Raw genomic sequence first — 26,336 nt, 5'->3', positions numbered from 1 at the left:
GCGTTTGCTTCTCGCATAATATTTCGCTAGTGATTCACTGCGTAATAGAGTCACTCTCACTACGAAGAGCATGTGCGAAATAAATTTCTATTTCGGAAATTGTTGCAAAGTCGGAAGCAGGCGGACATGCAATTTTTTTTTTCTGCATAAACTTGACAGATATCGCTGTGCGTACATTGCTTTAAATTTTCCCAATGACCATTCTAACCGTATTATCACTGTTAAGAAGGTATCGCTCGGCGTAACACACGCTCTGTGAGCGTTGTCAGAGATTCGATAGCAAAACAGACCACGTGTAGTCACGTGGCACGTTCTACGCGAATACTGTTGTGCAATCTCAAATCTACGTGAACACAATAGATTGCTCTGGAATGTATGGGGACGCATGTATATAGGGACTTGAACCGTTGGACTGAACGACAACATATCAGGCTCACCGCTGCTATAATGACTTTAGTGTTGCGCTGTGTCTTCAGGGGCCAGGGCCCACAGGCCTAGAGAAAGGGAAAGAGGGAGTAAAACAGGGGGGAGGGGGGGTCCCGGAGGTTTCGGGCAGCGGCGCTGAAGCTGTCCGCTAAGTCTCTGGGTCCACTTCCCATATCCGGTCACGAGAAAAAAGGGCGCTCGTAGTGCACCCCCATTCCCGGACAGGTCGGGTTAAGAGGCGCGCGTCTCCTCAATGTATACACCTTGTATTCCGTTCGACTGAACTGGTTACACATTGCGCAATTTTATCAGCCAATTAGCAGCGTTAGTCACAATTCTGTTTAGTACATTGTGCCTTCTCTCGAATCCATTAAAAAGAGAGAGAAAAAAGAAAAAGACGACCAACCTCCCTTAATCCCACGCAGACGGTAACAACCGAGCAGAGCGACACAGGAGACCCGGCTGCCGACGAGGACATGGTGCCCGCACACATGTGCCAACTTCTACGCGTGGCGCTGAGCAGCCTGCGCGGTGGACAGGCACTGCAGTTCACCGCTCTGCTGCTCATCAACAAGTTGGTGGACCTGGGCGTAGCCCGGGGCCTGGCGTTGAGGCCCAGCCGGAACCGCTCCTCCGGCCGCTGCTCGGCGCACAGACTGGCCGCACTGTGGCACCAGTCATCGAGCCTCAAGGAGAACCACGGCTTCCAGCCTCTGCCCTCGGTGAGTGATGTCGAAACTCACCTTGTCCTACCGGTCGAGATATGCAGATGTAATGTTGGCAAGGCCACTATGCGCTTCCGCACGTTGAGGGTGCTGCCCACCGTTACCTCGTGTCCCTTAGCTGTACAACACCAAGTTGTCTACAGCGGCCGTATCTTGTAGAGCACCATTTTCCGTTCTTTTCGCCTGTCCTCATTGGCTCAGGCGCCGCCGTCATTGTCATAATCGGCCTGTCTCCCCATGGAGAGAGATCTAAACATATTTGAGCAGTTTATTATATAGGGTGGATCCTTGTTTCAGGTAGCGATGTGCTGTCTCCGCAGAGGGTGCTATGAAATGAATGGAAAATGCAGTGAATCCCAAGAAATTGCGGCTCCGGGACATGTGGCGCACTTGTGGACATGGCTCCGGGACATGTGGCGCATAAGAGTCCTGACTCTTATGAAAGATGATCCCGTTTGTCCGCGCAGCACAGAACGTGCCCGCGTTCACAGCAGCCTTAACGCTTCCGTGCATTGTTTTCGAAACACGAGGGAGTGGACAATGCCTTCAGTTTAACAATTCCCTCTGCCGGCAACCATATTATAAAGAATGTTTTCGTTCCAACATTATGTACTGCGTTTGACTTATATTGGGACGGTCGTTAGCGCAAAAACCGCACACACGCAGCGTGTTCCAGCTAAGGCGGGCCAGGAAATAAACTGGCTACGAAATACGAGAACGATAACAAAGTGTTCTATTGAAGTCTTCTTCACTCTGGAGCATTCTTATTTCTGGTATGCGAAATAAGCCGAAATAATTAGCCAATATATATATTCTTTAATGGCGTAAGTTCAGGCGCCAAATTGTCATTCGCGTTCGGAAATATGATATTCAATAGTTTCAGCTCGCTTCGCGCGGTGAACAATGTAAACGAAAGAAAGAAGACAAAAAAGTTATGCAGATCCCACGCACTACGGGAATCGATGTTATGCGCAGCACTTTTCAGATAGCCGACTATGGAGCATCGTTTGACGCTCCGCACAGCGTTACCAGGTGGACCAACATGTTTGCGTAAGGCGAACAGTTTAGAGGGACGACAGAGGGCCGACGATGATGATTATGAAATGAACATGTAAAACACGTAATATGGGCGCCCTATCCGATGATGATGATTATGAAATGAACATGTAAAACACGTAATAATGGGCGCCCTATCCAATGATGATTATGGAATGAACATGCAAAACATGCGTAGTAATGGGTGCCCTATCCGATGATGCTTATGAAATGAACATGTAAAGCAAGCGTAGTTATGGGCGCCCTATCCGATGATGATGATTATGAAATGAACATGTAAAACACGTAATAATGGGCGTTCTATCCGATGATGCTGATTATGAAATGAACATGTAAACACAGCGGAAATCTTCCCGTTCTAGGCCTATGATCTCTCGAGTCTACTATAGCGATCTCAGAAATATCAGCGATTTATCGTTCAATCTTTGTAATATGCGTGAGGTCAGCGAAATCGACTGCCAGCAGGATCATTTGTTTCTTACGAACGTAACAAGTTGCCCAGAAATCCGATCAGATTTGGTGCTATGTGAAAGCCGTTGCTTTGATGATTTCCGCCATATTTGTCTACGCTAATCTTATGGGGGGACCCATAGCGGTTTTGGGGCCTCACTGGTTGCTAGATCGACGCTAGCCAAAACTTACTTCGTTAAGTCCGCAATACCCAAGGTGAAGAGTGGGGAAGTGTTGTGGCCCGGATAGCTCAGTCGGTAGAGCGTTAGGCTTTTAACCTAACGGTCCAGGGTTCGAGTCCCTGTTCGGGCGTGTTTTTTTTTCATCTTTAATTTATTGTTTTATTAACTAATTTAGTTATTTAGTTATTCTAATCCGATCTATTCATTCACGCAGACAGTAAAAGAAAAACAGACTGTAAAGCAAAATAAAACTGCATGATAGAAGGATGCAACCTCGGAGAGCACGATGTGAAGGTTCTGACCTATGCGGACGACATGACCCAAGTGCTTGGTAAAAAAAGATGAACTGTGTGACTGTGTCGGGTGGTGGAGCACTTTAACTTTTCTGACGATTCTAGTGCTATGGGGGGGGGGGGGGTGAACTGTGTCAAGTGATTAGGTTCTTGGTTAGGAACGGGGGACTCAAAACCTTCGCGCTTTTTTTCTTTTTTGTATAGAAACGACTGAAAGAATTAGAAGTTTCCTCATCAAAACATCACATTCAGTCGTTTCCAGCGCACTTAGTTTCCGCGCGTTCCGCGTGATAAGCGTAGAAACGAAAGAAAGAAGACAGAAAAGGTATGCAGATTGCACCCACTATGGGAATCGATGTAATTCCCAGCGCTTTTCAGGTAGTCAGCTAAGGAGCATCGTTTGGTGCTCTGCGCAGCGTTACCGGGCGGACCAACGTGTTTGTGTAGGCGAGAAGTTGTGTGGGACGGACAGCAAGAAGATGACGGCGGTGACGAAGATCATATGAAGACGACGGCATGATTTGTACTCCGGTGATACCACGCGATTTGTACGCGATTGTACGTACCTATGCAAATGTCATGTTGTCTTCTTCTAATACAACGATGGCAATTTTACTCAGGCGAAGGTACATTCAAACCTGTTGCACAAGGGCTGATAATGAAGGCAGTACAATGTCGCGCACCTTCTATGTTGCGTTAGCTGTTACGAGCAAAGTATTAGGAAATGTGGGCTGATCCCAAAGACGGGAGGTTCCAGTCTAACACAGCGTCTCAAAGCGCTAGCGGTCATGAGTGAGGACACCTGCACGTGATCGCACACGCCAAAAGTCTCAAACAGCTGGCTGGCTTTGGCACCAGAGACGTATGCGTGCGAGCGTGGCCTAATTAGTGCATCGGGCTGCTCTGCTCAATGTCAGAGGTTTGACGCCTCCGTCGGCCACAAATCTATGTCTGTTGGAGAGCTCCAAAACGAAGTGAGACGGGAACCTACCGCAAGGTGCCTGGAATGAGGAAAAGAATGGTTCGCATTGAAAACATTCACCTCCACTCTACCCTCTGAAAGTGGATGTAGAGCGAAGCTGGTGCGGACGTGAGAGAGGTACCACCACCCGAACTGACATTAGACGACGTTACACGAGCATCACCACCACAAGCAGTGTACGTCATGTGCGGACGCATGTGTGCAAAAGCGCAGCATACATCCTAGTTCTTCTAGGCCATCCGTCAAGCGCGAGTGCCTTGGTGGACGGCCTAGAACTTGGTGGACTAAATTAATTGTTTGAAAGTAAATTGCGTCAGGAAATGTGTAAAGTACGGCTTAGACACAAATTGAAGACATGATAGCTTCGAACTGTTATAGGAATATATGAGAAAACACAATTCTGTTGTTTAGAAAAAGTTTATTTCGACAAAAGACGATACGAACATTGAGTCACAATGACGGCTTAATTCCGCCAGGACGATGACATATACAAAGTACGAAGCTTTTTCAAAGAAGTGTCCGAGTCCACACTCAATAACATATAACCACATAGGCCAACAGAAACGCACAGTTAGACATAAACTAATTGTCAAATTATATAAAATGATGTGGAATATATACAGCGCGCACAATTATTATGTACAATGATGACGTGAGAGGCACTTTACATAACTTTGTAGTGATGCTATGAGATGTGTATATACAAAAATGATCATGCATACGAGAGCACGCACACAGAAATAATTGGCATCTACATACAATGTACACTCAATGAATACTTTTGATGGTCTGGCTACAAGAACCAGGCTGGTCGAAAGTTAAGCCATGCGCGTCCATCAGCCACCGACAAGAAATGGCATGACCACTGTCGAAGGAACTCCTCTTCCCCAAGGAAGAACAACTCCTGTGGCAGAAACGACAGTAGCTCAGAGTAGATCCTCTCCAGAAGCGGAAACAGAGCGCGGCGACAAGGTACCGCGGCAACTGCCTCGCACCGGTTACGCCATAGACAAAAAGGCCCCCCCCAGCAATGAAAAGTCGCGCGAAGCGGCCACTCGAGCAGCGACCAGATGTAATAAAGGGGTTAACGCCAAGGTCACGGAAACCAGCATGGACGACCCTCCAAAATACCCTAGCAACAACGCGTTGCAGCAGCATTCGTTTGTTGAATTCTTGAAGGGGGCAATTGGGACACAGCGAAGATTTGAGCATGCCCCACAGCTCTAGTCTGTCATCCTTTGGGAGCACTTGCCACCCTAGACACCACATGAAGTCGCGTAGGTGGCCAGGAAGAAAGGACACCGTTATCGCACCCGCACCACATTATTGAACGTGTTCGGCGCGCTGGGGGAACCAGAGGAAGCAGTAAGGCTGACAGTGTATCCACAACCTAGTTTTCAAGAACATCTACATCGGGACATGCCTGTTGTACGTGGCGATAAAATGCCACGGCCGTAGAGTAAAATGCAGGTGCGTTTAACTCTTGTGGCCCGCGGTTTAAGTGTACGCTTGGTAACATGTAACGAATTCTTGTGCCAAGGAAATAACAGGCGAGTTCATGCACGGGACACTGATCACGCTGTAACAGGCGGAGCAGAAATCGCAGAGCAAGCAGCCGGCAGCGGACAGACCAGTTGTGTGCTGCGCGACAAGAAGAAGGAACCAATAAGGGACTGCAATGACCTAGCAACCCTTAAGGGTGGCTGCACAACGTGACAAACGTACCACATACGGCCGCAAAATACAGACTGTACGAAGTACCTTCTTTCTAATTGGGGTAAATCGTACCCTTCAACATCCTGAATATTTCGTCTTACATTTCAAGAAATGAGAGACACACAGAGTTTGATGTGCCATCATAGGTGTGATCAATTAAGGCCTAAAATACAAATAGAATGCTTCTATTGAAGACGGAAAAGAAGACTTAGGCGTGTATGTGTGGATCCAATGAACAAATTACGACATTTTGAGAAGTTTAGGGTAGCACCTGAAATACTTCCATACTCAGCGAAAATTCCAAGGCTACAGGATAAGCTATCTTCTTTCCTGAGATACAATGTGATGTTATCGGCGAAGGCGTCACAACACCGCTACCAGGCAGTGGGAGACTGCGCACTTCAGGGTCCCTCAGTGCCAAGTGCAGAAATGGCACAGGGCTGAGTACAAAGAGTACTGTCGATAGAGGTCACCCTTGGACGAACACCACGAGTAATCGGAAATGGTGTACTTTAACGACCATCAAGAAACAATGAATTTGGAATATTTGAACAGGCATGCCTAATAGGTTCAAGAATATTTGACGAAAAGCCAAACGATGTCAGTACAGTAAATATGTAGGTTTGTTCAAGGCGAACGAAGGCCATTTCTTGACCTAGTGAAACCAAGAGACCCCGCGCTGACTTGGTCGGCGTGTACGTAATTATGTCGCCCGTAACGAACGAGAGACTATGTATATCTCTGCCAGGGACCGAGCATGCCTGATGGTGTCCTATTAGGGAAGGCATCAGGCTTCCCAAGCGTTGAGCGACGACAGCTTTGAAAGTTTTGCAGACAACGTTGAGAAGCGTGATCGGCCTCTATACCTCTGGACAAACTGATGATGGATCGTGCTTAGGTATCACAAAATGCGACCGTCGCAAAATCTAACCGGGAATTCAAAGTTCTCAGAGCAGCGGCTGATAACAGACACGAAAGTGACACCACTATCTTCCCAGAAGGTTAGATAAAACTCAACAGGTAACCTGTCCGGCCATGGGGCTGAGCCACGCTTCATGGAAGATAATGCCGCCTTCAGCTAATCAGCTGACGGTCGTGCACATAGACGGTCAGCAACCTCAGGTGTAACATGAGGCAGCCCACTAAGCATTGTACGAGATCCTTGAGCACCACGATGCATTTGCATAGCCGTACACGCCATGTTTTCAAAATGCATTACAATGAGCGAATAATCACGCGTTGGAGGCGAGATAACAGGAGGGGCTCTTGTGGGCACAGAACCGAATGGATTCCGTTGTCTAAAAAGCAAGTTTCTTGCAAAGCGAAGAACTTCAGGGTGTTCACACGGATTACGTCTGCATCGCAAGCAGTACCTGACAAAGACGACGCTGCGATTAGGCGTTCGAAACGCTTCCGTAGCTCACGCTGCCATGACTGCATCAGCGGAGTCAGTTGATTGACCCGAAGGGCACTGCGTAGCTTCGTGGCAGTGCCCGCCAATCCTTCGGACATACGTTGTCTGAGTGCATCTCCTTCAACTGAACAATGCAGACTCCACTGCACCTTGAGTGCGTCCCATGACTCTATCCAGAAAGAGGCGCGCGAGACCAAACAACGCGAATGTCGAGGCGCCACGGCATTACTGATGAGGAAGGAGGGAAGCAAACTTCAAGCATAACAGATCCGTGATCGGACATATAAACAGGAGATGAAAGCAAAGTTATCACATCAAATTGTGAGACATAGTGAGGTTAATTGCTTGGCACATAGGCACGATATAACCTGCTTGACGGCACGCCACGTCGCCACGTGTGGACAAACGAAGATCCATGGAAAAGTCCATATGTATCCAGAAAAGGCTGGACGAGACGACGCATTTTTCGTGCGTTCCAGTCAGGTCGAACCGAGCCCGTGATTTACACATCTGCTTGCGTCTCTTAAACAAAATTAAGGTCCCCAACAAGCACCACGTGACGACCGCCCAGGAAATAGATGTCCAGGTCGCGAAAAAAATCTTTAGACTTCAGGGCCTTCGATTTTTCATAGAGGTACAAAATACGTTACCTAAATGAAAATAGCACACAATCAAATGTCAATATCCGCCCTTGTCCCATCATATAAGCATGATTATCTCGCAAGAGAGCTATAGTGACAAAAATTGCTGGCTTTCCCGTAATTGACAGTAGATGTAAGCATGAAATGGCAACCGTGAAAGCAGATTGGTTGGAGATGATACTAGCCACAATCTTAAATTAGTGTAGTGCGTGTTCGCAATGGTACAACCCACCCCACGACGCCACACCACACCGCACCACATCGCACCACGCCATACTGTGCACTGGTCTATATGGATGTTGCCTAGCTCGAAGAAGAAAATCAGCTGAAGGCGGTACGACAGGTGGCGAAGACACCAGGGAGACAGAGCACACTGCTCAGCTGGAAGAAAAACGATCGAATAAGGCGCCACGCAGCGTAGCGCCATCTCTCGAGGCGACGCAAAACCCCCGCCGCGGAACTCACGGACCACTAGCGTCCAAAAGAGCGCAGGCAACTCTGTCTCAGCGCCAAAAGATGACAATGGAGTGTATGGTGTCCTGTATCTGCCTTTTGAACGTCGCCATTGGAAATGACGAATAAAATTTCAGCGTACTAGAAGTAATAGACTGATTGATATTGTGAACAAACGTTAAGAAGAATTCGGAAGCAATATTTTCTGGAACTTGTTTGGGCAGCAATTGGCGTATGTAATGCAGCCCTGATACCGCATTTTCTGAAGTTTTGACCGGTTGCCCGGATGATCTCGTTTTGCTCTCGCAACTTGCTCGGATGTTCTCGTTTGAGCGCCCAGATAACGGCTCTGGCTTTTTGCTTAATGTCACTTGAAGGTCGCCGACAACGGGAGCTGAAAGCATATCATGCTTAATCACTGCGCTTGACAATTTACTAAGCGTCTTTGTTTTGCGTATATTTGATATCGCCTGGCCTCTCCTACCTTGGCTTGCGCAGGCGTTATTTTCTTTTTTTCGGGCAACGCTTGATGTAGCAAGTAAAAAGCCTACCTCCTTGGTGACCATGTTGTGGTGCGCAGGTGTTCCCCTGGAAAGTGCCCAAGGCCCCCGATCCACCGCCGGGCCGCTGGTGGTGGTCATGGCGGTCGGGCGGCCGCGACCCGGCGGCCGACGCCGAGCCACCGTCCCGTGCCAGCCGACCCAGCTTCCTGGCCATCTTGGCCGACGAGGGCGTCGACTTCCTGCTCAACATGCTCAACAATGCCATTACGCTGCACAAGCGCGTCGTCGGCACCCGCCACCACTGCACGCCCTCTCACCGGTACGGCGCTTTCTTTGTTCAATGCGCAGCTTTACCACCCATTATTGGTTGATGCCGGACATTGTCACGTCATTCCCTCACAACGCGCAAACCTACTAAAACAAAGTGTCTGCTTGTACATAAATGAACATAAGGATGGTAAGTAATAGATTTTGTCAACGCTGGGGTGCACAAGTAGATTAATAATAATATTTGGGGTTTTACGTGCCAAAACCACTTTCTGATTATGAGGCACGCCGTAGTGGAGGACTCCGGAAATTTCGACCACCTGGGGTTCTTTAACGTGCACCTAAATCTAAGCACACGGGTGTTTTCGCATTTCGCCCCCATCGAAATGCGGCCGCCGTGGCCGGGATTCGATCCCGCGACCTCGTGCTCAGCAGCCCAACACCATAGCCACTGAGCAACCACGGCGGGTCACAAGTAGATTGAGCGCAGTATACTTCTTAAGGCAAAGAGCAAACACTACACTAATGGAAAGTAGGGTGTGAGGCGCATGATCCCTGTTTTGAGTGGACAAGCCACAGCCTGCACTGTCCCACAGTTGGACCACTGACAAGCTAAAACCGCGTGATAGCACACGAACTTTCAAATTGCTCTATTAGTATAAGAACGCAAATACTTTTACCACAGAAGCAGTTTTTTCTCGAGGGTTGTGGTATGGTCTTCCAGATCCAACGAAAATTATGTTGTCGCCTGACATGGCGGCATTTGGCCCGCTTCAGGCCGATTGGGCAGCTGTTCCTAACCCGTTTGCGCCGTTCATGGAAGGTTCGCTGAGCTTTTTCTCACCTCGGCAGCAAAGTTCGGACGTTATCTCAACGGTCATCCTGAGAATAGTTCTCGATATCGAGGTATGAAGGCTTAGCCACTGGTCACACAAAAACAGCTCTAGATATTGTTGCAACAGAATGGTCTTGGCATCTGTCACCACTACTGATAACAAAAAAAAGCACGGCGAAAGAAGTTGCACGGAGACAGACGGCGCCACCGTTGTGTTGCAGAGAAATCGGTATCTTTTGAGTCGACACGCATTTACAATTGCCCCAGTGTCTTGGATTGGCGCTGCTGCAGGCACTATATATACGCCAGGATATATGCTCCACTCGCTCGTACATCAACGCTCGGGCGCGGCAAAACGGTTTATAAATATTTCATGCATGCTTAACGCACGTATATATATATATATATATATATATATATATATATATATATATATATATATATATATATATATATATATATATATATATATATATATATATATATATATACATATGTATATGCGTGAGCCCTGCATGCCTCCGCCAGGAGCGATGGCTGCGTCGGCGGCAAATGATTAACCGGAGTGCTCTATAATTTGCACTGCCAGTTTGCACCGCAGCATCTGCGGTAACCTACATTGGTTAAATAATCTAATAGTCCTAGAACTCTTTAAGTACGGCATGAAGCGCTGCTCGACTATGACAAACTTCATGCTGCGACAAGTTCTCCGCTACAAACGGCACGCCACGCCTTTGTCTCGGAAGGCGAGCTTTGCATCAGTGTAACCATCGCCCTCGTACTTTTATGCATGCGTGGAGATTTCTTTCGGAGGCACGATACAGCAGATGTAGCTTCTTGGGCAGTTATAGGTATCATTGTGGCATGATAGATTTACATTGCAACAAGATCGATTCATAGTTATGAAATCTTTAAGAAAGAGATACGAGAGCCTTTACTTTTGAGAGCGCATGACATGTAATAACATTAGGCAAAGGGTACCCACATTTCCTCTGTTGAATGCATTTATACAAGCCACCTCGCAGCGATGTACAGTCTCAGCGGAGTACCGTCACTCACTGACATTCCCTCTGTCAAACGTCTCCGGTTTATTGTTCATTACACAGCCATTTTTGATCCACACTGAAGTAAATACGCCTTCCCACTGTCCCAATAGCGTTCCAGTGCTCTCAATGTTCTACTCTAGCCCTTCGCAAAGCACGCGTAAAGAGGTGCGTCTGGTCGCATCCGTCTTCTCGCTGACGCGCGTAGCATTCTACTGCTTACAACGCCAAGCTAAATTCATCCTTTAATTATCACCACCGACGCATCGAAGAACGTGAACGAGGCAGAAAAAGGATGGATGGTGGCGCACTCCTACCTGCAAGGTTTGTTACAGGAGCACCACATTCATGAATAAGAACGAACAGCGCATTCAGCCTGGTGTGCTGCCTGGTCTGCTTAAGCTGCATTCACATGACGGATCAAATTCCGCGGACGGGCATCAGGGGACTCAGTGCCGCCTAATCCTGCCGCACACAAGGACGACTAAGATAAGCTGCTGGAGACGCAATTCGTTGAGAATCAGCCACGTCTCCGCGCAATTTCGTTCATTGTATTTATCCATGGGGACGTACTCTCGGACGATCACTTTTGGCGATACTATCCCTTTCGCGTGACGTAGTGCTCAAACAGCCAATCAGCTCATCCGGTTTTTTCTCAACCAATCAATAAGCGTGTACTAAAAGTGATATTGCCGAAAGTTGACCGTCCGAGAATCTGTCCCCAGCATTATCGCTATCGTGAAACGTTGCGATTGAAGCGCGTCACCAGCGTAAATCGTGCAATCAGTGCCTGGGTCGCTGCCCTGTGAATTCTTAAGAGGCCGCACACAAAGCTAAATGCGATATACGTTCATACGTGGGACGTTTCAGAGCACTGCTATCGTGGTGCGCAAATGATCATGTCCTGCGTTCTCGAGCGCAGTTCTTAGGCGCCCGTTCCTGCGTTGAGCGTGGGCGTCCCTCGGCGTAACCAAGCGAACGAGCACAGGGAAGGATGAAACAGCGAATGCCGAGAACAGCGGCGGATCAATGCAGCGAGAGCGAAGAGAGCGAGAGGAGAAAAGCGGAAGAGGAGAGTATGGCGAAAGGGTGAGGAGGAAAGCGGAGTGCCGCACGAGACGTGCTTCATGACGGCGACCAGGCATGCAGCGAGCGCGTCCACTGATACCATATATGGAAACAGACTGCTGGCGTGGGCTTCGGACCGACTGCGCATGCGCTACTTCGCCTGCGCCGCCGCCGCTAGAGAATGCGCTCCGCGCGAGCCACGCGTTCCGATGTTCACGCTTTCTTTCTGAACAATGAGCGACGCAACCGGTGGAAATGCTTCGCCTGCCGCTACTGCAAACGAGCTGCCCGAACAGAGTCTCAGCGCCGCCGCCCAGAGGACCCTGTCATTCAGAATCAAATTCTTTGCCACAATGTATCGCGAATTCAAAACACGTAAGAATATGCACTCAGAATTTGCATTAGGGAGTATCGTAATCGTCGGTGATTTTTTGTTCTTTCTTTCATATTTCGAAGGTTTTCCTTAAGACGCAGAAAAAATATTTCTTAACAAGTAGGAGGTTAGGAGCTGCTGCAGGAGGCATTTTAAAATACTCTGCAACTTTCTCATTAGTAGTTTTGTCCTAAAGTTATTACTTTCGACGTTGGTTAATTAATCTTGACTAGTTATGCAATTATGCAGAATACAGGAAAAAAACATTCCAGGAGAACCTATTTCACGATGACTTTCGAGGGTGATGTGATTAGCATTGAAGCAATATGTCGACACAACGTATTGCCATCACCGAGACGCGCCATGTATGAGGCGCGTACTACAGCGAAGCTCCTCTTTCGCGCTTTCCTCTAGCACCGACGCCGCCAAGTTCACGAGTAGTCATTTGTGGGGTCTCTGAGATTGCACCGGTGGTGCACCGGTGCCTATGAACCGTGTGATGCGGCCGGGCTCACCTCTCGCGCTTCCCTACGGACACGCTGAGCCATCTAGCGGCACCGCCGCGAAGCCTGCGCTTGGCCTCCGAAATGCATGGCGCTCTGGTGAGTGCGAACAATGAGAAACGCCCAAGAATGATAATCGTATTAAAATAGTATCAGTCGCTCCATACAATAGCGACAACATGCATTTGGTCGCGTTCGCCTAGAATGCTTATCCACATTTTTAAACCTTGGCTAAAGTTAGCTGGGACACCCTGTATAATCTAAAAAATGGCGTAAATGGCGATTCTTGTGTAGAAGACAAATTGTCACGACGTACGCCAACTACCATGTGCAATTTATTAATGGAAAGCATTCGATTTTAAGCGTTACCTGCCATCCCACAATCAACAGATCATAAAAGAAACCGAAAGCCAACCAACAACACAAAACAATACCGATCAAAGAAAGCAAACTACGTTTCTGATCATTCCCACGCAGAACCAGGATTCAAATGATGAGCGTAAATCAAAACAGTAATCTAATAACAATTCCATCCAAGAAGTGACATGAAAGCACGTTGATGTACGTTACTCTTCGCCTAATGTGAAATGCTTCGATGGCCGCTTGCATTATGTTGTCCTTAGATTTTCTATGGCGTACGTCCTGTCAGATAATGCTTCAGTACACATTATTTAAACGCTCCCTGTTTTCCCCCGTGGAAGGCACGCACAACAAAATATAGTTGTTTGCTTTCCTAAATATAAAGCGCCAGTATCTTTTTTTTTTTCTTTTTGCATCTGCTAGAGCTGTGGTATGCTTGTTGCAATTTCATTCCTGAAAACTTCGTCTGAATTAATTCAAGTCTAAGCAGGCGTGCGTACTCGACGATACTAGTTCCTCTCTTCGTTCTTCTTAGGACTAGTATCCCATAGGGGGTGCAGTACTCCTCCGGCATGTACACATCGATAACCATCTGGACTAGCGCCTCTCTACCGCCATACCGTTGTCCATGCCGAAAGGCGAGTCTCTCCGTCTGCCTACCGCGTCAGAGGGACGAGAAGGGCGGTTGGAATGAAACGAACAGCGCAATAAAAAAAAAGAAAAAAAGAAAAGAAAAAGGAAAGAAAAAACGAGGAGCTCACGTGAAGCCGAGATTCGGGATTTCCCTGGCTCACCCGAGCGCACCCCGCTGTCCGGGCGCGTCTTTCGGCCGCAATTGTCTTCTCATCCATCAAAGGCCGCCCGCCGTCAGTCATACGTGACTCGGAGGGCGAGAGCGCGGGCGACCGCGCGTGAACCGAATGCCTTGCTCGTCGGACGCCGTTGTCATTGATCGTTTCGCGCCGAACCTGCGATGCCGGAGCGGCGGCGTCAAAGTTCTAACGTCGCGTTTCATTCGCGTGCCAGCAGCAGCAGCCACCCAGGAGCGCCGACGTCCGACGACGGGGGTTGGGAGATTTATAGGAAGTAAAGAAAGCACCAAATTTGTCCGTTTTTTCTTGTTTTGAGATCGCCGAGCGAAATGAAATCAGCTGTGGGCACGTTCCTGAAACGAAATGAAGGGAGAAACAACCGGGGCCGTATATCACAGCGTAGACGGTCGCGCGCGCGCGCTTCGAAAATACGAAGGAAGCCCGTCAAGCCGCCGAATTTCGCTGGTATTGCCTTGCCTCCCATTTTCTTCGTTTTTCTACCCGTACGACTGCGCTTGTTGGCTCGCTTTTTCGCGCTGCTTGTTTAGACTGCCAAGCACTTCGTTCAGCGGATCCCGTGTTTCCCAAGAAGAGCTAAATGTGTTTCTCCTCTTGTTGTTTGCACAACGTCCTCGGTGAACAGTTTAGTGGTCCATAAAAACTGGTTTCTTCCAACAAAGCTTGCAGGAAGCACACAAGTATCTTTGAATCAATCAATTGCACAAACCTGGTTGAGTGTTGTATGTTGAGTTTCAGCTCGGAAGGGGCGCTCCAACGCTACCGACCAGAGTACGCTGTTTCACCCCCTTCTTACAAATTTTGCTCATTCAAGTACACAACTCCTATGAACGCGCTCAAATTTAACAACGAAGAGGTAAGTTTTCGTTCTTCCGTGGAGGCATTGACTCCTTCTAGGCTGAATTTTCGTCTGTTCCCTCCCAATATTATCGGTGATGAACGATGCGAAATTATAGCCATCCGTTATAACAGAATAACGTCATATTTGTGTATTCAAGAGCGACCGCCAGGCGCATTGGCTCAGGGAGGACACGGAACTTAGAAGTTGTGTACTGTAGTCGGAAAAAAAAAAGTCATTAAGCAATAACACTTGTTCGGCGCTTCATGAACTAATTAAAGTAGTTAGGTATGGCATTCAGTTGTTCAAGCTCAAGTTACCACTCAACAGCTTAGGCCCCATAAAATTCACAATATACCGCGAAACTTTTGTTGTTGCTGTTGTTAGCTGTAGAGATTTTGTGAAAAATTGCCACGTGCGGATAGCGCAATACCGCTACTTTATCTGGATTACACGAATCGGTAAGCAATGCCCGCCTGACAAATCACAACCTGCGGGGTGAAGCGCAAGGGTTTAGAAATTTTTTGCCGTGGGCACTGTAACTGCCCGACTCAAGGTAAACTATCTCGTGACGGGAGAGCCAACTGCCTTCTGCGATCATGAGAGAACTCAACTTAGCTTTTGCAGTCTGAAAAAAAGCACCACATTCAGCGTTACGTTGACGATGGCTATGATACTGTAGATTGTCAAATATTCGATTAATGGGTGAAAAAATGGAGAGCCGCACAAGGCTTTGCCTTCCTACTAGTCGTAGGGTCAGGGAAGACGGGAAGCCAAAAAGAGAGGAGTGAGGGCTATGTACAACATTTGCATGTACAGAGCAGAGAGGGCTATGTACAACATTTGCAGGAATGCATGCTTGTAATAGTTGAAACCTGGGCTAGTTAGTACGAATGCATGTATGCGTTAATAGCACAAGGAAGACGAAGACAGAAAATAATACGCTCGTCCGGTCGTATTCCCTTCTGCCTTCGCTTTTCTTGCACTATTTAAGCAAACAGGAATTTATAACCTAGCTGTATGAGTACGGGTGGTATAGAAGTTTAATCGTAATTCTGCTGCCTGTTCATTGCTTGGGAATGGGGGTGATGAGAACCGCCATCCTGCTCCTCCGGAGCTTCGAAGCATTAGACAAATAGTATATAAGGCCCACGATAAGGATTCGAGCTGGATTTCGCCGCAGGTATCGGTGGACCGTGCATTTTTGACAAAGGGTGCGCACGCACCTCCACGTGGGATATGCAGACACACCTAGCTAGCGTGCCGACAATTCAGCCGTCAAAGGTGCCTATCAAATTGTTCTAAAGGCCCTAGTCCTATAAGGCACTGTCGCGCGCGAATAACAGGAGCACCATTGTGTCCCACCGAAGGCTCTCAGCGTCGCTCCAGGCTCGCAGAATAGTTTGATCTGAACGCGGGCAAAGGTTCAAGTGAGGCAAAATTTGGTCGAGCCTGTTGGCTTTTATGCCATCAGGGAGTTCTACCAGAGGCCTTGCGTTCCGCTTGCGTATGCAAACCGCTTGTGTGCAAGCAAGAGCACAGTTCGGGTTCTGGGGTACGCAAGCCGCATGCATCTCCTGAAGTGAAGCTCTCTATTATCTGGACAGGCGCAGAGAACGCGCCGAATTGGATCCGGTATCCTGCATGTCGATTAGAGTTTGGCTTGGGCCCCGCAGGGGTGGCGTAGTGGCTGTAGCATTGCGCTGCTAAGCACGACGGTGCATAATCGAACCGCGGCCGCCGCTGCCGCGTTTCGATGGGGGCGAAATGCAAAAACGCCCGTGTACCCTGCATTAGGTGCACGTTAAAGAACCCCAGGCGGTCGAAATTAATCCGGAGTCCCCCACTACGGCGTGCCTCATAATCATATCGTGGTTTCGGCGCGTAAAATCAATAGAATATTTTTTTTAAATATTGGCTAGTCTTGGCGGCCTACCTTGAATAAATACTGGCGACTAAACAAAATTGGAAATCCTAATTCGTGCAAAAAGAAAAATTCGAGGTATCACATTGTTTTGCCTAGATGTCCGAGTTCTAGGCCTCGACGCGTATGTTCAACCGACCATCCTGACAAATGGTAAAAATTAACTCAGCATAATATGGAGGCTCTGGGAAGAGAAATCGACTTTCATATCACCCCATGTAACGCCCTGCGGTGTGCCCGCTGGCTCATAGCCTTGATCGCAGAGGGCCAAGCGGTGGCCAACTACATCAATTCGTAGCGTTCTTCTGGATTTTCTTGTTTTCTTTTTGTTGGTTTTTTTTTCTCTTTCTTTTATTGTGTATAGTTCATCAGGGCCTACACGCAAATTAATCAGATAAACCTGCGCTGCTCCAAGGATGTGGGCAAGTTTCTTTAGAGAATCCGTGAGGGATGATCACAGAGCCCAGCAGCTCATAAAGTTTACATGGCGAGACCAGCGCTGACCAGAAGGCACTATGCAGTAGTGCTAAAATATGCTCCCGCCGTCTATAGAGGCCATGAAAATGTCATTATACGTTTTTAAAGATAACAGACGCACGTCTGCATCAACGTTTGCATGTTTAGCCAGATACGCTCAGCCAAGCTCTTCACATGGTCATGCACGCTGCGAGGAACACATGCGCTCCTACGTTCTAGCACGCCGGTGACCAGTCGGGTCAGGAGCTGCACATGTGCCTCAAGATGAGCGGTGAACTTGCTGACCCAAAATTGGGGCAGCATGTGCGACTGAAGATTGTTCCTTGCACTCGCTAGGCTCTGTGTTATGGCGCTGCTGTTGGCACGAGAACTTTTCCGCACTGTTTGCTCATATTAAAACGAAAAGCAATCTATTAGGTGTAGTTTGAGTTCCCCACAGGTGAAAAAAAAACATACAGACGCGTCCACGTGGCTTGCGAATGGCCTGACAAGAGGTCCGTGATCTCGTTTCCAAGTGCACTGGTATGGCCGGACGAACAGTCGCCTTTATTTGTGCTTGTGTACCCACTTGAGCTTGTGTACCTCATAGGCTGTTTTCGACGTGGAAAGGATGCGCTTAGCTACCACTGGGGCTTCTGTTGGAACTTTCTAAGAATACCCCTGTCACACGGGCACCCGCGAACTCCATTTAACTCCGTATTTACGTCAAGGGAGTTGCGCTCCGTGTCACACGGTCTCCCTTGCGCCAAGTGAGTGAAATAGAGATTTTGGGCGAAGTGAGTTCGGCTATGCCAATTACGGCTGGATGGTGCACTCTCGTTCCCAGATAGCTACAGCTGCGAAGAAAACCACGCTCATAATAGCGTCGTAACCGGCTCACTTACAAATTTTAGCATTATTATTATTATTATTATTATTATTATTCGCCTTGGGCGTACGCCACATAATGAGAGTTTTTAATTTGGTTTGAAGGACATCAGCACCTGCACCCTCTACACTAATGCTTCGCCATGCCGCAGCATGGGGAAATGTCGTTCCGCCATTTCGTTTGTTTATCCGCTTCGTCACTCATCCGGAAACATGTGAGCTCACCGCAAACACACGCACGATAGCACCGCGCAGAATCACAACTCGAAGCGCACCGGTCGAACAACGTGACCCACGAGGCCACGCTGTCCACGCCATGGAGGCAGGAGAAAGAGCAGGGAGCATCGCGCAACGGGACTGAAGCCAAACCTGTGGTGGCCCAACACGTGATCGCACGTCAAAGTGCGCGTTTGGTTTTAGTGTTCCCGCTCTGCAGGCAGAGCCACGGCAATGCAGCCGAACAAGCGAGCACTGAATAAAAATCATCGGCAAAGCTACTGGAAACCAAACGTATCAGCAAATCTCGATTCTTGCTCCGTGATCCAGACGGAAGAGGTCACGTGTTAGGCCACCACTGAGTAAATGAGTGGGCTTCACGGAGCCTTCGCTTGCCAAGGCTGGATGCGTGACGTAATGCTCTCTCCTAACGTTTTTCCACGAGCTGGTCATTTCAGGGATCGCCCGACGTTTATGCGCAGGCGCGAGTACCAGCGGGTGCCAGAGCGAAAATATACTTTGCTCCTTGAATCTCTGACTTTGTCTGGGCACTACGTAGGAGAAGTTTCTGTGCTCGTATTGTATTCGTTTGTCCCCTAGGCACGCCGGCATTGCGGAGTGGGGTCGAGTTTTTTCACGCTCCGACGCTGGCTGTCCGTGCAGTGAGGCAGTGGGCACGGACGGGGCACTTGGTGATCGCTGTGTCTAAGGGTACGTCGGACAGACTTTGTTGCGCCTGCGGCGCTGGTGATGAGTCAGTCATGCCGCATTAAACCTCTCTTGCCCCCTACGGCGCTCTACCTTCAAAAAAAGAAAATCACTGATTTTCCTGGGGGAGCAGTAGGGGCCGTAGTAGAGGCCCGGCCTGTTCCCCTGGTGCAGTATCTTCGCTCTTGGCAGGCTTTTCGTATGCTGCTGTCCGCGACTTTTCGGGAGCATTTTTGAGTGGTCCCCTGTGAGTGAAATAAACGCACAGTGCCTTAGCAACCATGCTTGAACGCCGCTACCTGATGTAACGCCGTAAGGATTATTGGCCTTGCGTCTCGCCCACGTTAGGTTAGCTTAAGTTTACGTTAGTTTTAGGTTACCTTAGGTTAGGTTAGGTTAGCGTAAAAGCGTTACGATGGCGCGGCGTATTCTCACAGCGATTACACCGTGACGATAATTGTCTTTTCGTTTCGGCCACGTTTGGTTAGGTTAATGTTAGGTTAGGTTAACATTAGGTTAGGTTAACTTTAGGTTAGGTTAACATTAGGTTAGGTTAGCGTAAGAGGCGTTAGGGTAGCGTGGCGTATTCTCATAGCGACTGCAGAGGCATCGAGCGTCACGGGTGGACTTTCAGCCCCCTTGCGTTAAACCGCGGGACCCGGCCTCTACTACGATCCCTACTGCTCCCACGGAAACATCTCTGGTGTTATTTTCAAGGTACAACGCCGTAAGGCGCGAGAAAGCTATGATCCGGCACAACTGACTTAGCACGAGCGCCACAGGTGCGAGACAGTCTGTCCGACACAGCGGTATTTCACCCCGCCGGCAGCCAGCGTCCGAGCGTAAACAAATTCGACCGCACCCCGCAATGCCGACACGCCTAAGGACAAACGCATGCAACACGCGCTAAGAAACCTCCTCCGTAGGGCCTAGGCAGAGTGATATATTCAAGCAGGAAAAGCCCCCAGACTTTCTCTCTTACTCGCGCCTGCGCACAAACATCGGGCGATCCCTCAAATGACCGTCTCGCAACGTTAGGCTACGTTAACATTAGGTTAGGTCAGGTACTTTTTCATTCCTCCATGGCCCACGCACGAAAGCAAGAGCGTAGTGTGGCCAGCATCGCTTTCAACTTCGCTAGGCTTGGATAGCAGAAGTCTTGCGGTAACATACAGCAAACCTTCCCGCTGTGATTTTATTGGATTGCATACTGCGTTAAAAAAAGGGGGGAAAAAGAAGGCTGCCTATAGATTACTTTAACGGCGACTGTATACACGAGAGCAGCTGCACGCGGAAGTAAGCGCAGCATCGCCCTTTCTGTCCCACGCGGCGCCCGTCGAAAGCTCGCTCCGTGCCGTGTAGCACGGCCTCAACCCGACTGCCGTAAATCTCTATTAGGGAGTTTCATGCTCAACGGAGTTCGCGAGTGCCCGTGTGACATGGGTATAGGTGTGATTACCTGAATGTGGCCATCTTATTTTAAGGCATGCGACGCAACAAATGCAGTATGCCTCTTATAGCAGATGGCGAATTTGACCGACATGTCCGCTCGGCCTGACGCACGAACCCGCGGGCTTGCACACACACACGCGCGCGCGCACCTGTATATCTTCGCAAATAGGAGACGCTATGCGAAAACCAATGCTATGCGGAAGCAATAACATTAAAACGCCAAACTCCTGCTTTATTAGACACGAATTGGGTCACTCTTTCCGTTTTTGGGGGCATCGTTATGCACAGGCTGCACACATGCGGCCGATAGGCTTGTATAGGCTGCGTCACCCTGCTCAAGACTGCGTTGCATGGCATTCTGCTAGAATGCATATCACTTTCTCAAATTACTGTTTGCTCTGTTCTCAACCATAGCTAGCATTGAAGGATCGAGCGCCCTTAATGAGTTGAATTCTTTGACATTGTCGTAAGCATAGGTTTACGTATATTAGTTTTCCAGTTGAGCGTTGCATCTACTAGAAATCTCATTTTAACAACTCGCTTTCCTTTTTGCTTTCTGTCCTCACATATAATGCAGCAACGTTGTGTCGACTGAACAGAGCAGATGTTATTACTTTAACTGCATCGCTGCAGTGTCTAATTTTGCTTGAGTTATAAATGCAATGGCGGTAGTTCCCAACATATTATCTGCGCTTTGCTGTATCGTCCTTGTTTTTCTCATGCCCATGCTTTCGGGCCATAAATTTGTTGACGTATAACCGTCATCAGACACCATGTATGTGCTTCTTTCCTTCTCTGTAACATACGTTGCATTGCCGTCCTGACTTATGTATGCGGTCGCTTCTTGGGCACTTCCGAACTTACCGATAGTCTTCTCTGATGTTTTTTTTTTTCTGAAACATCTCGAATTTATTATTCGTATATTTAAACTAATACAATTCTTTCTTGCTTTTTTTAAAATTTTCTTTCATAATTCGTGTGACTTGCGTATATGTTTTGTTCCTTACTTGCCTTGCTTTATTTTCGTCTTTGGGGCCTGTCATCTTGCCTGTTTCCTTTCTTGTTTGCTTCCCTTCTCCTTTTCTTCAACTTCCTTTTCTGCGCCCTCCTCTCCTAAGGAGCAGAGAGGCTTTGTTCCCCTCTCAGTTCCCTCTCTATGCATTGTGTATCTGTTTCCATATCAAATAATACGAAATAATAATACGCGTGGCCCTCCAATGGCGCACTGAAATTGTCACTGGCGTGAATGTTTTCGGCTGGTTGTCAAAAAGCGGGGATAAGTCTGTTGCTATGTAGGGCTGTAAAAGAGTCCACACATTACCACTGTAACCGTACTATACTGCTTGCCATGCCCAAGCATTTCGCTAAACACGCATTTTAAGGGAACGCAACTTGAAAGAGGCCCCAAACATATATTTACCCCGAATCGACAAGACGAGCGGCATATATAACAAGACGTCCCGGCAGTGTCCTCACACAGATGTATTTGTACGGCCACTTACAGACACTGACAGCAGGGATTCATTCTGTATATGCCCTCCCAACACTCGGGTTTGCGACACAGCTCGTACTATGCGCTACCCAACGTGTAGATGCCAATGCGATGTTCGCTTACCATACTGCTATTCCGCCTTCCGTACCCATGCCGACCGGAAACATCTTTCACTTGACGCGTTTGCGTGTATTCTTGTGTACGGGCTGTTGTCTTGTTCAGGCACAAAAACACATAAAAGAGCACTTTTTAATATCACTGACCGCTTTAGAAAGCGGTAGGATGTTGCTGCACGAAACAGGTGAAGGGAATAACTATTCCTGTCTGCGAACGTAAGCGCTTCGAACTGTGTGTTTCTCAGGGCCTAGACACGCAAAGGCACTCTTTCGTTAGAAGTGCATCATTGCCCGGCGGCTGTTCTCACTTGCCTCACTAGTTCGGGCATCGATGTTGGGCTTCTTGCGACTTGCGGCTTCTTACCAAGCGCTCATATAGCGGTGCTGTTGCGCGGCCTTCTCGCGATGAATATGTTTCTCGATTTTTGTTGTTGTTGTTGTTGTTGTTGTTGTTTTGTTGTTGTTGTATCCTTGCTTCATCGCTCTTCGGGTGGTCTTTGCAGGTGGCGCCACTGCAGCTACCACTGCCTGCAGATTCTGAGTGCCCGGGCCGTCCTCTTCATGAGCCAAAACACCGACGTCCAGAACAAACTGGTCGAGGAAGCCCACCTCAAGATACTGGTGAACGCTTTGGATTCGACACATGACCCCGTAAGTATTAGGGCGGACATTTGTATGCACGGAACGCCTGCGGACTCTTTCTCGCCCAATTACTGTGAAATTCGCTCACAGACTATGCAAGACATCTGTAGGTTCATAAAGCATTCGGACAGCGTGGGCTTTTCTGTCACGCTTATATCCTGCCGGATATCCTTGAACACCCGCAGATTAAAGCATACCGACTTGCCTTATGAAGGTACCGCCACGTACAACTTACAAGCGTATACAATTTCAAATGCAAGAAATAATTTTAGAATATTATGTGGCGTCTTGGCAATCATCATTTCAAATTCTTTATTTCTTCTTTCTTTTCCCCTATTTTTTCCCAAGAAAAGCAGCTTCCTTTCTAGACCCGTCACGGTGTCTCAGTAGCTATCGCACTCTCAGAAAAAGTTTGCGCTCTTTGGTGCTTATCTGGTCCCCAGACAAAAATAATCGACATACATAGTGCGTGCCTTTCTTTTATCTAATGCTGGGCGTCCCGTAGTTCCAGGTCACGGATGATATACGCGTTATCAGCGTGGCATAGCATTCTTGACATGAGAATAGCGAGCGCAGAGTTTTCAAGTAAGGAAACGCAAGCAAGATAACGATTATTGTTTGGGGACCAGATAGACCCCAAGGAGTGCAAACTTTTTTTTTTTTTTTAGTGTATAGGGCGTTCTGCGGCTGGGGGGAGCACGATGTCGGGGGTTCAAATGCCAGCTGCATTTTGATGAAGGCCAAATGCAAAAAAAGAAAAAAGAAAAAGACGCTTGTGCACTTAAATGTAGACGCACATAAAAGAGCCTCCAGGTAGTCAAAAGTACTCCGGAGTCCTCCACTATGGCGTCAATCATAACTCAATGTGCAGCATTGGAACATTATATCTTAATATTTAATTACCTTCCTTTCATGACCCTCCAGTCAATCGCGTTTGAGATTGGCCTTGCTTGTGCAGGTACTCGGTGCATCAGCAAGCAGCACATTTAACGCTACATAAAGGCATGGTTCCTTGCAGCTATAAAAAAAAGAAGCAAAGGAAACAACATCGTTTCACGCGAATAGCTAATCGCACAGGTACACGAAGTCGAGACTTGCAGAGGAGACCACTAGTCATTTATTACCCTGCTTTGTGGCCGATCCACCGTAGTTGTTAAGTTCATTTGCTTGGGAACAGGAACACGAAGCAGCTATCGCGTCCCTGCTTTTTTTACCCGCCGTGGTTGCTCAGTGGCTATGGTGTTGGGCTTCTGAGCACGAGGTCGCGGGATCGAATCCCGGCCACGGCGGCCGCATTTCGATGGGGGCGAAATGTGAAAACACCCGTGTACTTAGATTTAGGTGCACGTTAAAGAGCCCCAGGTGGTCGAAATTTCCGGAGTCCCCCCACTACGGCGTGCCTCATAATCAGAAAGTGGTTTTGGCACGTAAAACCCCATAATTTTTTTTCCTGCTTTTTCTTTCCTTTTTTTTTATTTGCTTCTTACTCCGTGTTCGAAATACAGTGTGAAGTTCAAACTGTAGAAGTGTGTCGAAATCCACGCGATCTGATTTCACCTTTGTTCGGAAAAAACATAGCTCCTGGGAAGTTGCCCATTGTTGGTTGTATAGTTCAGGGGCTCAAATTTTGCCTCGTTCGAGTGGCCTACCTCCAAAGTATAGCTGAATAAAAACGCCATGTCGGAAACGTACAGATATAAAGCCACGTCTGTTCCCAGAAGCCTATCGCGAAACAAGTCAGCGAAAGTCGCAGGTTGCGGTTCCGCAAAGCGGCTTCACACTCGTTCCGCAGCTAGTGCAAATGGGAGTTTGCGATTGGGAAAACGCGGGCTCACTGGCGTTTCTTCCTGCACCAGGGTATTTATTTTCTCGTAACGTTGCCGCACAGCTCACTGATTGGCCGCACGTGGTTACCTGTGTCGTTACTGGCGTCACTGTGGAAATTTCGAATGTTCGGGCGACGCAGCTTAATAACTACGTTCAATGACCTCAATTCACTTGTAGGCGAAGCAAATAGGTGCAAATATGGCCTCGCGACAATTTCATGTTTAACGCACCTAAAGCATACGTATTGTAGTGTAAAGTGTAAAACTCGTTGAGGCGGCCGTATACAGAAAGGCGATGTCGTCATGTCATGTCTCACTGCCTCGACGTCGTCAGATACGAGAGCAAGTCTCAGGCGAAAATCAGTTTTATCGACCAACGCATTCTTTCCCGAAATGATTCAGCCACATAATTTTGCTCATCCCTCAGTCTCTCAAGGAGTCAGACCAAACAATTAAACCAGAAATTAGGCACCAAGGCCCGTATTCACAAAAACATGTTACGCTACAATTGTCTGTCAGAGAAAATTTCAGCCCGTCTTGGTTGGTGCTGGACATATCATTAGCGAAGGCGGCCGGCCAGGGGCAAAGAGCATTTGCGATTGAAAAGCTCTGTCCATTCGGCCCCGGTTACTATGGCACACATTAGCGTAGCCATTCTGTCGACCGGTCGCTCAGCCGGACGCTGGCGAGATCGCACGAAGGCTGGGCGGCAGCTGTAGAGGTGCATTCATGTGGTTACTGGTGGCCGTGCGCAGCAACTGCTATGCCTGGTGCTCCAAATCGTGGCGACCCTGGCGCTGGTTCCCGACCACCACGCGGCGCTCATGGACGCCGAGCTGCCGGACAGCCTGACGCAGCTGGTCCTCCCATCGGACGAGTGGTACTACACCAACCACAGCACCAAGTACGCGCGCTACGTGAAGCATCATGCCGCCAGAGTGCTCGTCTATCTGGGCATGGAACAGCGCCTCCGCAACAAGGTCTATCTCTTCGACCTCATCGGTGAGTTCGCGAATGCGAAACGCGCGCACAGAGTGGAGATAGAAAGTGGCGCTTATAACGAAGCCAGGTGCTCGAAATTAACCCGGAGCTCCTCGCCTCAGCATCTCTCATGGCTCGGGTGTTGCTCTGGAACGAGATCGTCGCGAATGCACCCTCTTCCTCACGTTTGTATTGATTGTCAGGGTTGCATTGTTTGTCAGGCAGAACTGTAGCTCGCTGGCCGTATCTGCCCTTCTAAAGATATAGAGGTATAGTCTGCCAATAAATATATCTTATCCACACACTTGTATACACCCAAGCCCACTAATTTTGTTTTTGTTGTTGTTGTTGCTCAGTGTCTCTAATCTTAACCTGCCTTCTTTTTAATATCGCCTGTGGCAGAGTAGCACAAAAAGTAGATTACTCGGGGAGAAAGACATAAATTTCAAAAATCATAGTAAATCATTAACTGCTCACTTTACGTCGCATGCTACGACTAACGAATTGAAGCCGCTGAGCGAACAAGGTACTGACAATTCGACGCGACGAATTGCCAGTGGCACCTTGAACAGCGGTGCGGCGGCGTTCGAGCCAATGACGACGGAGGAATACAATAAAGAAATGAAAATGATGGCATAAGTAGTTCTCACTAGTTTTGAGGTAATCATCTTAAGTGT

The 26,336-nt window shown here is 48.3% G+C and overlaps 2 protein-coding genes and 1 non-coding gene across 3 annotated transcripts in view; all 3 read left to right on the top strand.

Moving 5' to 3' along the window:
* LOC129387973 (uncharacterized) overlaps positions 1 to 3,638 on the top strand; it is a 176,720-nt gene extending 173,082 nt beyond the window's left edge. Inside the window, exons 5-6 of the mRNA XM_055077865.2 lie at positions 852 to 1,148; positions 3,549 to 3,638. Coding sequence (XP_054933840.1) covers positions 852 to 1,148; positions 3,549 to 3,638 — 387 coding nt within the window. The remainder of the gene's footprint in view (positions 1 to 851; positions 1,149 to 3,548) is intronic.
* TRNAK-UUU (transfer RNA lysine (anticodon UUU)) lies at positions 2,897 to 2,969 on the top strand. The gene has a single exon. It is a non-coding gene; the product is annotated as a tRNA-Lys (tRNA).
* Positions 3,639 to 8,914: 5,276 nt separating the features above from the next.
* LOC129387972 (uncharacterized) overlaps positions 8,915 to 26,336 on the top strand; it is a 95,847-nt gene continuing 78,425 nt past the window's right edge. Inside the window, exons 1-3 of the mRNA XM_055077864.2 lie at positions 8,915 to 9,160; positions 22,714 to 22,861; positions 25,434 to 25,680. Coding sequence (XP_054933839.1) covers positions 9,090 to 9,160; positions 22,714 to 22,861; positions 25,434 to 25,680 — 466 coding nt within the window. The 5' untranslated portion in view covers positions 8,915 to 9,089. The remainder of the gene's footprint in view (positions 9,161 to 22,713; positions 22,862 to 25,433; positions 25,681 to 26,336) is intronic.

Source organism: Dermacentor andersoni, chromosome 1, assembly GCF_023375885.2.
Source record: "Dermacentor andersoni chromosome 1, qqDerAnde1_hic_scaffold, whole genome shotgun sequence".
Classification (NCBI taxonomy): Eukaryota; Metazoa; Arthropoda; class Arachnida; order Ixodida; family Ixodidae; genus Dermacentor; species Dermacentor andersoni.
The sequence above is the reverse complement of the archived record's forward strand: the minus strand, read 5'-3'. Positions and strand labels throughout refer to the sequence as shown.